This window comes from Moschus berezovskii, chromosome 7 (assembly GCF_049115385.1).
Source record: "Moschus berezovskii isolate FMDL1 chromosome 7, NW_MosBer_1.0, whole genome shotgun sequence".
In the NCBI taxonomy this organism is placed as follows: Eukaryota; Metazoa; Chordata; class Mammalia; order Artiodactyla; family Moschidae; genus Moschus; species Moschus berezovskii.
Genome location: NC_142466.1, coordinates 53,553,289 through 53,568,228, shown reverse-complemented (window position 1 = coordinate 53,568,228; position 14,940 = coordinate 53,553,289). Strand labels below are relative to the sequence as shown.

Here is a 14,940-nt window from a genome sequence, read left to right as displayed (position 1 = left end):
AGAATTACTGTATTGTAAACCCAAAACTAATAAGTCAACTATACTTCAATAAATAAATGAAACTGAAAAAGCACAGACTTACAGAACTTACGGTTACCAGAGGGAACAGTGTGGGGAAGGGATAGATTAGGAGTTTGGGATAGACATGTACACACTGCTGTATGGAAGAGAGATAACCAACAAGTTTCCTGTATAGCCCAGGAAACTCTGCTCAGTACTCTGTAGTAACCTAAATGGGAAAAGAATTTACAAAAGAATAGATACATGCATATGTATTATATAACTGAATCGCTTTGCTGTATTTATGAAACTAACACAGCAACACAGTATAGTAAATCAACTATACTCCAATATAAAACAAATATTTAAAAAATTTTTTAAATAAAGCAAATAGAGCAAAATGTAAATAATTAGCATATCTGGGTAAAAAGTATACACCTGTCACATGTATGACTCTTGCAACTTCTCTGGAAGTTTCTGAAGTTATATCAAAATAAGTCATTAAAGAAACAGACAGGTGTAGGCACAGATAAAACAATATTGCCCTAAATCAATATTAGTATGCAGCTCATTTAAGTTTTAAAAATCTATTGTTTTAATGGTTACACTAAATAAAATTGTATTATACAATGAGAAAGCAATTTCTTTTTCAAATCCCTGTCAATATGTCCAATCATACCAATGATATATGGTTCAGCATATCTTTAACTCCTTATTATGTCTTTTAAAACAAAAAATCAGATTATCTGCTTTCAGAAAGCAACAACACAGACACAGGATTTACTAATACTGTTGTTCTTGTCTTTACTGTTATGCAAATTATTTTTCTAATTTGGTAATGACATTATACTTCCTTTTAGAATATTTCATTTCAGTAACAAGAAGTTATTTTTAAAAAATTTAAATAGTATAGTCAGTACCTAGGTATGGTAAAAACTGTGATGGCAGTACATGTGTGCTGTGTGTGCTAAGTCGCTTCGGTTGTGTCTAACTCTTTGCAACCCTATAGATTCTAGCTTGCCAGGCTCCTCTGTCCATGGGATTCTCCAGGTAAGAACACTGGAGTGGGTTGCCATGCCCTCCTCCAGGGGACCTTCGCAACCCAGGGATCAAACTCTTTGTCTCCTATGTCTCTTGCACTGCAAGCCGATTCTTTACCGCTGAGCCACTGGAGAAACCCCATGGCAGTACATGGTAGTATATAAAAATGGCAAATACCATGAAGAAAGTTGTTTCTTTGGCTCAGCCTCTTCATTCCTTCTGAAGCCATTTCTCTGCTCTGCTCCAGTAGCACGTTGGACACCTACCAAACTGGGGGGTTCATATTTCACTGTCATATCTTTTTGCCTTTTCATACTGTTCACAGGGTTCTCAAGGCAAGAACACCTAAGTGGCTCGCCATTCCCTTCTTCAGTGGACCACGTTTTGTCAGAACTCTCCACCATGACCCGTCCGTGGTGGGTGGCCCTACGCAGCATGACCCATAATTTCACTGAGTTAGGTAAGGTTGTGATTCATGTGATAAGTCTGGCTAGAATTTTGTGATTGTGGTTTTCATTCTGTCTGCCCTCTGAGGGATGAGAAAAGAAACTTGTGGAAGCTTCCTGATGAGAGGGACTGGCCGTGGGGAAAACTGGGCCCTGTTCTGGTAGGCGGGGCCATGTTCAGTAAATCTTTAATCCAATTTTCTGCTGACTGGTGGGGCTGTGTTCCCTTCCTGTATTGTGGCCTGAGGCCAAACTATGGTAGGGGTAATGGCAGTAATGGCAACCTCCTTCAAAAGGACTTATGCCAGCATGCCCTGCCTCCCAGAATGTTGCAGTTACAGCCCCCAACCCAGCGGTAGGCCACCACTGACCCACACCTCTGCCAGGCTCCCAAACACACATAGGTTAAGTCTGCCTCAGTCTCTTGTGGCATCACTGATCCTTTCTCCTGGGTCCTGGTGTGCACAAGATTTGCTTGTGTCCTCCAAGTGTCTCTGTTTCCCACTCCTATGGAAGTCTGTAATCAAATCCCATTGTCCTTCAAAGACAAATTCCCTGGGGGTTCTCAGTCCCTTTGCTGGATCCCCAGGTTGGGAAGTCTGTTGTGGGGCCTAGAACTTTTGCAGCAGTGACTCAGAACTTCTTTGGAATAGTTGTTTTCCAGTTTGGAGAAGAGCAGAGAAATAGCTTCAGAAGGAATGAAGAAGCTGAGCCAAAGTGGAAACACTGCCCAGTTGTGGATGTGTCTGGTGGTGAAAGTAAAGTCCACGGCTCTAAAGAACAGTATTACACAGAAACCTGGAATGTTAGTTCCATGAATCAAGGTAAATTGGAAGTGGTAAGAAGATGGCAAACAGGATGGCAAGAATGAACATCGACATTTTAGGAATCTGAACTAAAATGGGCAGGAATGGGCAAATTTAATTCAGATGACCATTATATCTACTACTGTGAGCAAGAATTCCTTAAGAAAGAACGGAGTGGCTCTCACAGTCAACAAAAGAGACTGAAATGCAGTACTTGGGTGCAATCTCAAAAATGACAGAATGATCTGTTTGTCTGCAAGGGAAACCATTCAATATCACAGTAATCCAAGTTTATGCCCCAACCACTAATGCCAAAGAAGCCTAAGTTGAACAATTCTATGAAGATCTACAAGACTTTCTAGAACTAACACCAAAAAAAAAAAAAGATGTCCTTTTCATCATTGGGGACTGGAATGGAAAAGTAGGAAGTCGAGAAATACCTGGAGTAACAGGCAAGTTTGGTCCTGGAGTACAAAATGAAGCAGGGCAAAAGCTAACAGAGTTTTACCAAGAGAACACACTGGTCATAGCAAACACCCTCTTCCAACAACACAAGAGAAGACCCTATACATGGACACCACCAGATGGTCAAGATAGAAATCAGACTGTTTATATTCTTTGCACCTGAAGATGGAGAAGCTCTATACAGTCAGCAAAAACAAAACAAGGAGACTGTGGCTCACATCATGAACTCCTTATTGCAAAATTCAGACTTAAATTGAAGAACATAGGACGAGGCTACTCAGGTACTTCCTAAATTAAATTCCTTATGATTATAGAGTGGAAGTGACAAATAGATGGAAGGGATTAGATCTGATAGACTGCCTGCCTGAAGTACTATAGACGGAGGTTCATCACACTGTACAGAGGTGGTGACCAAAACCATCCCCAAAAAAAAGAAATGCAAGAAGGCAAATAGTTGTCTGAGGAGGTCTTACAAATAGCTGAGTAAAGAAGAGAAGTGAAAGGCAAAGGAGAAAGGGAAAGATATACCCATCTGAATGCAGAGTTCCAAACAATAGTAAGGAGAGATAAGAAAGCCTTTTAAGTGAACAATGCAAAGAAACAGAGGAAAACAATAGAATGGGAAAGAGTAGAGATCTCTTCAAGAAAACCAGAGATACCAAGGGAATATTTCATGCAGAGATGGGCACAATAAAGGACAGAAACAGTATAGACCTAACAGAAGGAGAAGATATTAAGAAAAGCTGGCAAGAACATACAAGAGAGTAACATACATAGCTCATAATATATATTAATATTGTACTCCAGGACCAAACTTTCAGCTGGTAAAAAATCTACTTGCAATGTGGGTGACCTGGGAAGATCCCTTGGAGAAGGAAACGACTACCCACTCCAGTATTCTAGCCTGGAGAATTCCATGGACTGTATAGTCCATGAGGTTGCAGAGTCAGACACACAGGCAAGAGTACAAAGAAGAACTGTACAAAAAAGATCTTCATGACCCAGACAACCACGATGTGTGATCACTCACCTAGAACTAGACATCCTGGAGTTTGAAGTCAAATGTGCTTTAGGAAGCATCATTATGAACAAAGCTGGTGGAGGTGATGAAGTCCAGCTAAGCTATTGCAAATCCTAAAGGATGATGCTGTTAAAGTGCTGCACTAGATATACCAGCAAATCTGCAAAACTCAGCAGTGGACACAGGACTGGAAAAAGTCAGTTTTCATTCCTATCCCAAAAAAAGGCAAGGCCAAACAATGTTCAAACTACTGCACAACTGCCCTCATTTAATATGCTTGCAAGGTAATGTTCAAAATCCTTCAAGATAGGCTTCAACGGTATGTGAACCAAGAAATTCCAGATGTACAACAAGCTGTATTTAGAAAAAGCAGAGGAACCAGAGATCAAACTGCCAACATCCATTGGATCATAGAAAAAGCAAGAGAGTTCCAGAAAATTATCTACTGCTTCACCGACTATGCTGAAGCCTTTGACTGCATGGATCACAACAAACTGTGGAAAATTTTTCAAAAGATGGGAATACCAGACTGCCTTGCCTGCCTCCTGTGAAACCTGTATGCAGGTCAAGCAACAGTTGAGAATCACATATGGAACAAAAGAATGGTTCAAAATTGTGAAAGGAGTACATCAAGGCTGTATACCGTCATCCCGCTCATCTAACTCCTATGCAGAGTACATGATGCAAAATGTCGGGTTGCATGAAGCATAACCTGAAATCAAGATTGCTGGGAGAAATATCAATAAAGATATGAAAATGACACTACCCTAATGGCAGAAAGCGAAGAGGAATTAAAGTGCCTCTTTATGAAGGTGAAAGAGGAGAATGAAAAAGCTGGCTTAAAATTCAACATTCAAAAAACTAAGACCATGGCATCTAGTACCATTATTTCAAGGCCAATAGATGGGTGGTTCAGTGGTAAAAGAATCTGCCTGCCAATGCAGGAGATGCAGGAGACACAGGTTTGATCCCTTGGTTGGGAAGATCCCCTAGAGATGGGAATGGCAACCCACTCCAGTATTCCTGCCTGGGAAATCCCATGAACAGAGGAGCCTGGTGGGCTACAGTCATGGGGTCACAGAAGAGGTGGACACGACTTAGTGACTAAATAACAAATGTCTTATTATATGGTTCAAATTCTTAGCACAGAGGAAGCATGAGTCTTTGAGGCAAATCCAGTTACTCAACGTAGGCTAAGCTGGTCATTTATAAAACAGAAATCATCTAATTACACCTGATTCCAGGCCCTTCACACTGTGCCATGTCTCACAGATTTTTAATCCAAGTAAACTACTCTTTCAGTGACATCAGGTCAAGAACCCAACTGTTTAGACTTAAATAGCTCTAAATACACAAATGCTTAACTTTTTGGAGTCCATTTTATACTTCTGTAGATTCAGCCTTTTTATCTGCTCATCATATATTCATATTCCCTGCCGACTCCCAAACCAGAAGTAGGCCAATATAGTGAAAATCAAAGAAAGTAAACATTTTTTTCCAGTAACTTGTATATCAGAGAAACAGGACCACTTAAGCTGATTCAGGGTCCCGTCCTTACTTAGACTTACTAGAAAAGTTAAACCAAAATAAAATCTAAACTTCATCTTTCCAGGGTTTTTTTTTAAAAACAGAAGGAATATTGAAAAAGGAAAAAGAAATCTTACTGACAAGAGAGTAACATACATAGCTCATAATATATATTAATATTATACAGTGAAAACTACAGTACCTAACACTGCTCTTAACTTTTTCATTTAATAATTTAATCATCATGACCATATTTTGAAGTAGATATTATCTCCATTTTATAGTGAAGAAATTAAGATTCAAAGCACTGAGTTTTTGAAAACAGCAGCAAAGCTAGAATTCAAAGTCTGGTAGCCTGTCTGTTGAGTCTATGCTTTTAACTAAGCCATGCTGGTTTCTAGTGGCTTAGATTCTTGGTCAGTGGTGTTTTTCTAGTCAGACATAGGACTCTCACTCTTTTTAAGGTTTTATTTATTTGGCTGCATCACACAGCCCATGGGACCTCAATTCACCAACCAGGGACTGAACCTGTACTCCCGCACTGGAAGTGCAGTCTTACCCAGTGGAACATCAGGAAGTGCAGATGTTTTATTTATAATAAGCAATATTATATTATTTCCCTCTCCAAAGAAAAACTGAGTTCATTCCAATAAATTTCCAAAAAGGATGTCCAAGACCAAAGGCTCACCATTAAGATGTTTCTTTTTCTTAATGTGACAGAATCACTTCATATTAATTCCAAATCATAATTTCAAAATATGTTACAGATGGAATTATGGGTTGTTTGTCCTCTTGTAAAACAAATTCAATCCTCAATAATGGCACAAAAAAGAAATTAGTGAATTTAAATGATTTTACACAAGAGTTATTGCTGGTAAAACAGGTCATTATCATTTTTTGCTCCAGATTGAAGTTAAAAACTCAAGCACTGGAAAGTAAGTGTGAAGTGAGTTAAAATATTAAGGTGGTTATTAGTACTTGCCTCTTTGAGGAAAACCTCCATATCTTCTTGACTTTCAAAAACAAAAGCTCTCAGGTCATTTGATGGAATATGATTTTCAATGTATTTGGCATTTTTATTATCTTTCATATTTATCTAAACAAAACAAAACAAAAACAAAAGCTGATGTTCATGAAACCCAAACTGATTACAGAATGTAACTATATCTAACTTAGACTTATTTAATTAGGTTAAATTCAATCCTTGAGAAAAAAGTAGATAAAAAAAGAACAGTTTGGTATTAAAGAGTCAACATCTTAAAACATGTTTAATTTACTGTCCATAATAGTAAAGCAAAAGCTAAGACTTTAACAGCACCTAATGCATATTGTCTTTAAGAGAAATTCATACCTTCCATGGCAAAAACTAATTAGTATAAAAACACAAAGTCCTAAATAAAATTTTGAGACTAATGAAGAAAACTTGTTATGGATTAATTGTAACTCTGCCTACAATGCAGGAGACCTGGGTTCAATCCCTGGATCAGGAAGATCTTCTGGAGAAGAAAATGGCAACCCACTCCAGTATTCTTGCCTGGAACATCCCATGGACGGAGGAGCCTGGTAGGCTTCAGTCCATGGGGTTGCAAAGAGTCGGACACAACTGAGCGACTTCACTCACTCACTCATTAGTGCTTTCAGGAGAAACCTTAGGTTCATACTACAAGAGCATAAACTTAATCACTTATTTCAAAAATACTGACTAATAGACATTTCTGCATGTGAGGCTCAGTGCTATGGAAAATACTAAGATATCAATAGTTCAAGAGCTAGGGCTCTAGGATCCAACAGATGTCACTTCCATTCCTATTCTGATCTTGATCAAGTACCATCTAAATCTCTGAAAGATTTAGTTACTTCATCTGCAAAGTGGGTAGAGTAAAAGTTTATATTTCATGGGAGTAAAAGTGGATTAAAAGAAATAATACAAAAAAATTAGTACACTGCTTGTCACATAAATTGTTGGTCAGTATTACTTGAAACGACAGGATATCAATCAGTATAGAAACACGGGAAAACTGATATACCAAGCAAACAGAAAAAAAATATCACAGTCGTATAAAATATTGTTACACAGACATAAACGCTATAGATATTAGACATCTATTGTTCCACAAATTTTTTGGTATCAAACTACTTTGTTGGAAGGAGTGGAACAAATGAAAAAAAATCATTTTATCAGTGGATAAAAGTAACCCCAATATCACCATAGGAAAACATCTTTTCTTTTTTAAATAGATAAGCCAACCTAGGACTTAGCTCTCATTATCATTCTCCCCCAGGATATACTTATCAGAAATTTTCTGCCATATCAGACTCTGGGGCCCACACATCCTATAAGTTGGTTACATGGACATCTAACTCTTGGATAAATTTCACCTGCTTGTTTAGGTAATGAATCTCAAAGAAGCCACGTAAGTAGGGGTCATTTTTGTCACTGGTCAGTTCGTGCATTTCCTGTAGTAATTGACAATTTTTTGCTGATATCCTGAAGGAAGATTTGGTCACCCTGTTGGTTTTGCACCTTGATCAGCTTTTTAGTGAGCTCTTATTCCTTACGAGATTGGTGAAGAAGATATTTGGCAAAGTTCTTCAAAGCCACAGCATCACAAAGTACTAAGACATTGACAGGTACCCATAGGAGGTGTAGCACTCTAAGATGTATGACCAACCTTGATAATATATTAAAAAGCAGAGACATTACTTTGCCAACAAAGGTCCGTCTAGTCAAGGCTATGGTTTTTCCTGTGGTCATGTATGGATGTGAGAGTTGGACTGTGAAGAAAGCTGAGCGCCGAAGAATTGATGCTTTTGAACTGTGGTGTTGGAGAAGACTCTTGAGAGTCCCTTGTACCGCAAGGAGATCCAACCAGTCCATTCTAAGGGAGGTCGATCCTGGGTGTTCATTGGAAGGACTGATGCTGAAGCTGAAACTGCAATACTTTGGCCACCTCATGTGACGAGTTGACTCACTGGAAAAGACTGATGCTGGGAAAGGTTGGGGGCGGGAGGAGAAGGGGACGACCGAGAATGAGATGGCTGGATGGCATCACCGACTCTGTGGACATGAGTTTGAGTGAACTCCGGGAGTTGGTGATGGACAGGGAGGCCTGGCGTGCTGTGATTCATGGGGTCGCGGAGAGTTGGACACGACTGAGCAACTGAACTGAACTGAACTGTTTCGCTATTTTTTAAAATGAAACCTTTCTAATACCTATCTTGTAATCTGTTTTAAAATTCATGAATGTATCATAAATGCCCCCCTTATATTAGTAAATAGAGACCAGTGGCAACACTTTTAAGGCCTATGGAGGTACAGTTAAGTGTGGTCAGGATACCGCTGGAAGGAGGTGGTAGGAAAGGTAAAAGGTTATTCCAGAAAAGGATAAAATAACAGAGTATCTCCCTTTATCTCAGACTCAAATGCAATTTAAAAAGTAAATACATGCCAGCTAGTAATCTGACTTGGTAAATCAAGTGACAAGAAGATGACAGTATTTTTAGGTTGGCGTTTTAATAAAAAATCTGTTGAAAATAACACTTGCATTATAATTTATTATACTAAGAGTCACGTATTTTTTCTTGTGTTTTCTTTCAATCCTTACTAGATTAATAAAAACAATAATGTCTGCATCCAAAAGAGGTATTCCCTTCCTGATCTGGCAAAAATATTCTAATAATACATATTTGAGCAAGAAGAGAACACAGTATTATGCATACTAATTTTGCTAATACAATGCACGCTGTAATATAAGTCAAAGAACTATATGAAATGATTTTGAATAAAGTGTATTATAAACAGGAGTTACAGAAAACAGAACTTGTCATGAATCCTACAAGGATCTGCAATGAATTCTTTCCCAAAGTTAAGAAAGAATCATCTAGTAAAAATAATCCTTTTATCATTTTGGAGTAAGTTTTAATGTCTAACATATCATTAGCAAAGAATGTTTTTATTTTTTCATTCCTTCTCATAGCCCAACTTCCTATTTTAAATATTTTAGATGGAAATCTTCCTATTAAATCCACACCCACATTTCATTAAATAATTTACCAAATACAGCTTGCCCTATTCTTGATGACCCATGGTCACCAATAAGACCTATCAAATGTTTATGAGGTCAATAAATTATTGGTTTTGACTCTCAGAATCCTCAGAATGCTTCATTTTTGTAGCAGATGATTTTCCTGTCTGTCCTGTCAGGTATCCCCTTATCAGTAGCATAGATTTACAGAAGTTTTCTACCCCTTTGGCAAAATTTACTATATTGCCTATTATAACCGAAAAAATAGCAATTGCCAAAGGAACCAGATAACCAAGTTTATACATGATTCTTGGTCAATAAGCTGCCAGTTTCATGCTTCTATCAAGAAACAGTTCATAGGTTTATTATCAAAGACCCTTTAAAAAGGGTGCAGATTCATCAGCATACCAGATCTCATGTGCAGATTCATCAGCATACCAAATGCCGCAAGTCTACTAATAGAAAACTAGGGTGTTAATAAGACTAAGAATTATTAAAACAACAAAATCTACAATGATTATAATAATAAAACTAACAGATATTACTAAGGTGAACAAATTTCTTACCGTGAGCATTATGGGCTCGCAGACTCTTTGCTTAAATTTGTCTCTGTTATTTCTTAGCCATAAAACAGCATCATAGGTATCACGATATCTCTGTCTCAGTTTATCTTCTTTCTGATTCATAAGATTGTCAAAACGTACAATATGATCATCTACACCTAAAATTGGGAAAAAAACACAAAGCATTATTTCTCTGAAAACTTTAATTAGTAAAATAACCTATTAATAATACAAAAGAGTATCTTAGATCTAAAAGCTATAAATACCACTCAGCAAGTATCCAGCACAGTGAAAAAGACCCACCGTGGACAAATCATTCTCAAATTTCCAAACATCTGGGATAAAAGATGATCTTTGCTGCTGCTGCTGCTAAGTCACTTCAGTCGTGTCCGACTCTGTGCGACCCCATAGACAGAAGCCCACCAGGCTCCCCCATCCCTGGGATTCTCCAGGCAAGAACACTGGAGTGGGTTGCCATTTCCTTCTCCAATGGGTGAAAGTGAAAAGTGAAAGTGAAGTCGCTCAGTCATGTTCGACCCTTAGCGACCCCATGGACTGCAGCCCACCAGGCTCCTCCATCCATGGGATTTTCTAGGCAAGAGTACTGGAGTGGCTTGCCATTGCCTTCTCCGAAAAGATGATCTTTAAGCTATCAAAAATAAACAGGCCATGTACAAAATAATGAGAAAACAGTAGACTTCCTATCAAAAAACAATCACAATAGGTGTTCAAAAATCTGAGAAAAATTGTTTTCAAGCCAGATTTTTATATACAACAAAAAAGGGGGATAACAAAGTAAAGATTTTTCAGGGATGCAAAGACTCAGTTCTCAAGTATCTCTTCCTAGGAGGTTACCTGAAGATGTACTCTTAGAAAATAAGGAATTTAAAAAAAAGTGAAGACACAGAATTCAGCAATAGCTTTTTATCCAACACAAAAAAAGTGTGAGAGAAGTCCTAGGTATCAGTCATGTAACAGACCTTGAGAACAATCAGTTTAGATGGGAGGGGGAGGATGGAAGGTTTCAGAACTAGAAGATAATTTTTTTTCCAGTTAAGGAAATGCCAAACTAAATGGCATTTCTAAAAAATGGTAAATTAAAATCTTTAAAAAAAAATTATCAATGAATGGAAATTAGGTCATAATATACTACTTGGCTCTGTTGTGAACAAGTTTTACTATTGTAAATAAATAATACTTAGTATTTCTAGCTGTTTGAATTAACCCATAAACAGAACATGTAACATTTAATTATGGTTCTCAATAAAATATATTTCAGCCTTTAAACTATAAAAACCAGGGTACACATTACAGATTTAGATTATGAGAAAGGAGGAAAGTAAAAAGGAAGGCTAGGAGTATTAATATTTTTAGCTTATAAATATACATTCAAGCATTATCAACAAATGCTAAATGACAAAAAAAAGAGTAAGAATATTTATAGTAAGTCACATTAATATATGTTATGATTACTAATATTAATAATCCCACTTGAAGAATTACAACAATAGGTAAGGGAGGTGTCATGAGTTGAAATCCACATCTAAAGTAACAAACTATTAAAAGATGATATCTAAAGTTGATTAACCAAGACATGGAGAAACAAAAGTATGATTAAGATATATGAAAAACCACTAGAAAAAAAATTGCTGAAATAGTTAAAGAGTGCTTACTCTTGACAGTGGGTCAGGAAGTTGTCTTATCTAGTTTTGTCTTCTCTTAAAACCATACACCTAGCATTTTGCTAAATACATTTTAAAATGTTTTTTAATTGATCTTAGTCATACATACTGAGAAGACAATGTAAGATCTCCTCTGTCTGAATAATGATCTAGCCATATGATCTACAGGAAAAAAAAATAATTATGAAACTGGAAAGGCTTAAGGAATAAAGCTAATAGAAGGTTATGAAAGCTAGAATAAATAGCTTAAATTTGACCTGAGAAGTAACAGAAAACTGAGTGACTGTACAGAAAATAAAGTATTTTTGGGGAATTAAATCAACTGCCATAATCTGACCTAAGACAATGGTCTGCTAGTGGCAAATCATTATACAACAGATACAGGTATTAAATGAGCTTCCTCAACAAGCAGAGCTGAACATTTAGATATGATCAGGAAAGAAGAAAGCCCATCAACAGAGACATATCTCCCATTTTATAAACATATCTTCATCCTAAGTGTAATAAAACTTACTCCTCTTCTCCTTCTCTAGAGTTTCCCTCTCTCTTCGCTTATCAATTATCTCGCTTTCGCATAATGCCTTTTCATCTTGAACTCGTCTCAGATCATTTGTAACAGCGTCAATTTGGGGTTGAAGATTTTCACAGTTTTCTGTGGTCTTCAGTTCATTTTGCAAATCTTCTATCATTTTGCGGGTGTTACTTATTCTCCTCTGTCGGTCATGTTCTTCATTTTGTTTTACTATTAAAGCCTGCTGAAGCTCCTCAATCTAATAAAACAAAAGCAGATTCGTATTAGAGATTGTTTTTTCTCCTGGTTTATAAGGTTTTCATAGTGATAATAGTCTTAAAAATGCAAACACTCTAAGAACATGGTAACTGAAAGGTATCCTGCTAGAATTAGACTGCTACTCCTACCAGACTACTTGTCTCTCTATTTGTTCAGTAATACATACCAAGTATCCAGAGCTATAGTAGCAGTCATTATATACTTGCTGAATAAACAAAATATTTATAAAGCCAATCAGCAGATCTCTAAATATTTACAGGAAGATTTCACATACATCATAAAGCTGAAAATAGTCATATGGTACAACAGACATTCAATAAAGCAGTAATAATAGAAACGATGATGAAGATTATATCCTAGAAATTTTAAACCAAAATAAACCATCTTCTTTCAGTTACTTTCTACTAGCATTTCAAATTAATATTTTAAGATTTCAATCCTCAATCTATATGCTTATGTTCAGGGTACATGTGTGCTAAGTTGCTTCAGTTGTGTCCTACTCTTTGCAACCTTATGGATTGCAGCCTGCCAGGCTCCTTTGTCCATGGGATTCTCCAGGCAAGAATACTAGAGTGGGTTGCTGTGAACTTCTCCAGGGGATCTTTGGAAATCTGGGTTGGTATCAATTTTCCTTTTTAAAAGTTTACCTTTGACAGTATCAGACAATGAACTGAATATATGCCAAAATTCCCTCTCCTACAACAAACACACAGAAGTGAAGAAAAAATATTTGAAAAAAAAATAATATATATGTATGTGTGTGTGTATGTGATGGAAAATTAACAGTATTCAACGGGCCTGAAAGAAGGAAGCAGACAAGAAGCCACAGTGTTCAGCCAGGAAACCCATGTTTCAGGAGACTAAACCGGCAGGTCATGGGAGACAAGGATGGAATTAAGAATACACCAAACACATGAGGAAGTCCAAGTCAATCAAAAAGGGACAAGAAATTTAACAAATTTAACTTTTGCAATCCCAGCAAGAGACCACCAAACTACCAAAAACCACTGAGCTACTGAAAAAATTTTCCACCAAGAAGTCTCTTGACACAGACCCGAAAAACTGAAAAGCAACCTGATGGTACCCTGTCCTTCTAGCTAAGTTTTGAGTTCTATCTTTAACTCATTCAACACCTTCAGCCAATAAACTACTGCAACTAACTAATTCTGTACACCCAAGTTCAGCAAAGCACAGTAAGTCCAAGCCTCTTAGATAATCCATGTTCGCTAAGACACTATCCACATACTGCTCTATTTAATTTCTCTGAATGTCCTCTCTTCTTGTTCTAAGTAAAATTTGGTGATTGCTGAAAGACACTTCTCCCTGGAGTCCTTTCAAATGGCAGGACCTTTTCCTGCCATAATCCTCCAGGACACTTCAGAACTCAGGTTGGGAGGGTGTCCTCATTAATCTCCACTGTACTACTTCCTCCGTTAACTGAGCCCCACTTCAGATCCTTTGAAGACCACACAATCAGATGTTATCACCCATTACCTTTGCGATGTTAACTGCCTCCCGCAAAATCTTTCCTCACACCCTTCATTCAATCATGACTTTAGCACCCAACTACGACTACCTTTTCTCTCCATCATTATGCTGGCCATCATGGTATTTCAACATACATACAGAAAACTAGTTTAAGTCTTTGGCCTCTTGTGTTCCTTGACTTCTTCAACTTCATCCGTCTTTTCCTAAACACCACCTCAGCCAACCTCTCCTATGGTTTTATTTAACGATATCTACGGTTGTATCTCTAACTAGATCATGCAGACCACCAAAGAAGTCATACCACCTCCAAAAACTGTATATCCACAATCCTACTCTTTGATCACTCCCTTCCTTCCCTTCCATTTTACTTCCATGGTATTACAACTATTGTTGAACTAGAGTCCGACAAACCACAGAGCCTACAATCTTTTCACCATCAACCACCCCCCTCATTTCTTTCCTTCACCTGCTGAGGTTCCACAACTCAGCACGAGAATCACTCCCATGCAAAGACCTCCTGACCCTGCACCATTCCTAATTCACATTAGCAAGGGAAAAGGTCAGTCCTTATTAAACCTAAATATATACCTTCTATTTATCTGGATCTAAACAATTGAACTAATTAGAGAAAATTTTTGAAAACAGGTCTTACTTCAAATTTATGGCCACATAACTTAAACAGGCACTCAGAACTCCCCCAAAAAACTGCATTTGTCTAATAAATGTATGCTCTCATTCTGAGATGAATTCTCATCTTCTCCTCCTTCCTCAATCCAATATTGCTAAAGGCCATCTACTCACTCAGTTAATATGAGACACTGTCTCAGATCTCATTAACAGCAGCAGTGTTAAAAGCAGACTACTCTGATCAGAATACTTTCCTCCTTTTGAAACCATCACCCTACCTCCAAGTATAATCACTCTGCTTTATCTTATACAATATAAGAAGAGTTCTTATAGCTACCTAAATCTAACCCTCCAAGGCTACTCCAAGCAATGTTTCTCAAGTTATTCATGGTGAAATAACAGTAAAAAAATTCTTGGCAATCACAAGTCAACTTTTATCAATTGTTGTTCAGACGCTAA

At 37.4% G+C, this 14,940-nt stretch overlaps 1 protein-coding gene across 2 annotated transcripts in view; it reads right to left on the bottom strand.

Moving 5' to 3' along the window:
* The window catches only part of SMC5 (structural maintenance of chromosomes 5), a 108,756-nt gene that overhangs the window by 26,311 nt on the left and 67,505 nt on the right, over positions 1 to 14,940 (bottom strand). For both annotated transcript variants that reach the window (XM_055428375.2, XM_088837929.1), the window contains exons 9-11: positions 12,091 to 12,346; positions 9,898 to 10,052; positions 6,289 to 6,402 (exon numbers count right to left, since the gene is read on the bottom strand). In XM_055428375.2, the coding sequence (XP_055284350.1) occupies positions 6,289 to 6,402; positions 9,898 to 10,052; positions 12,091 to 12,346 (525 nt within the window). The remainder of the gene's footprint in view (positions 1 to 6,288; positions 6,403 to 9,897; positions 10,053 to 12,090; positions 12,347 to 14,940) is intronic.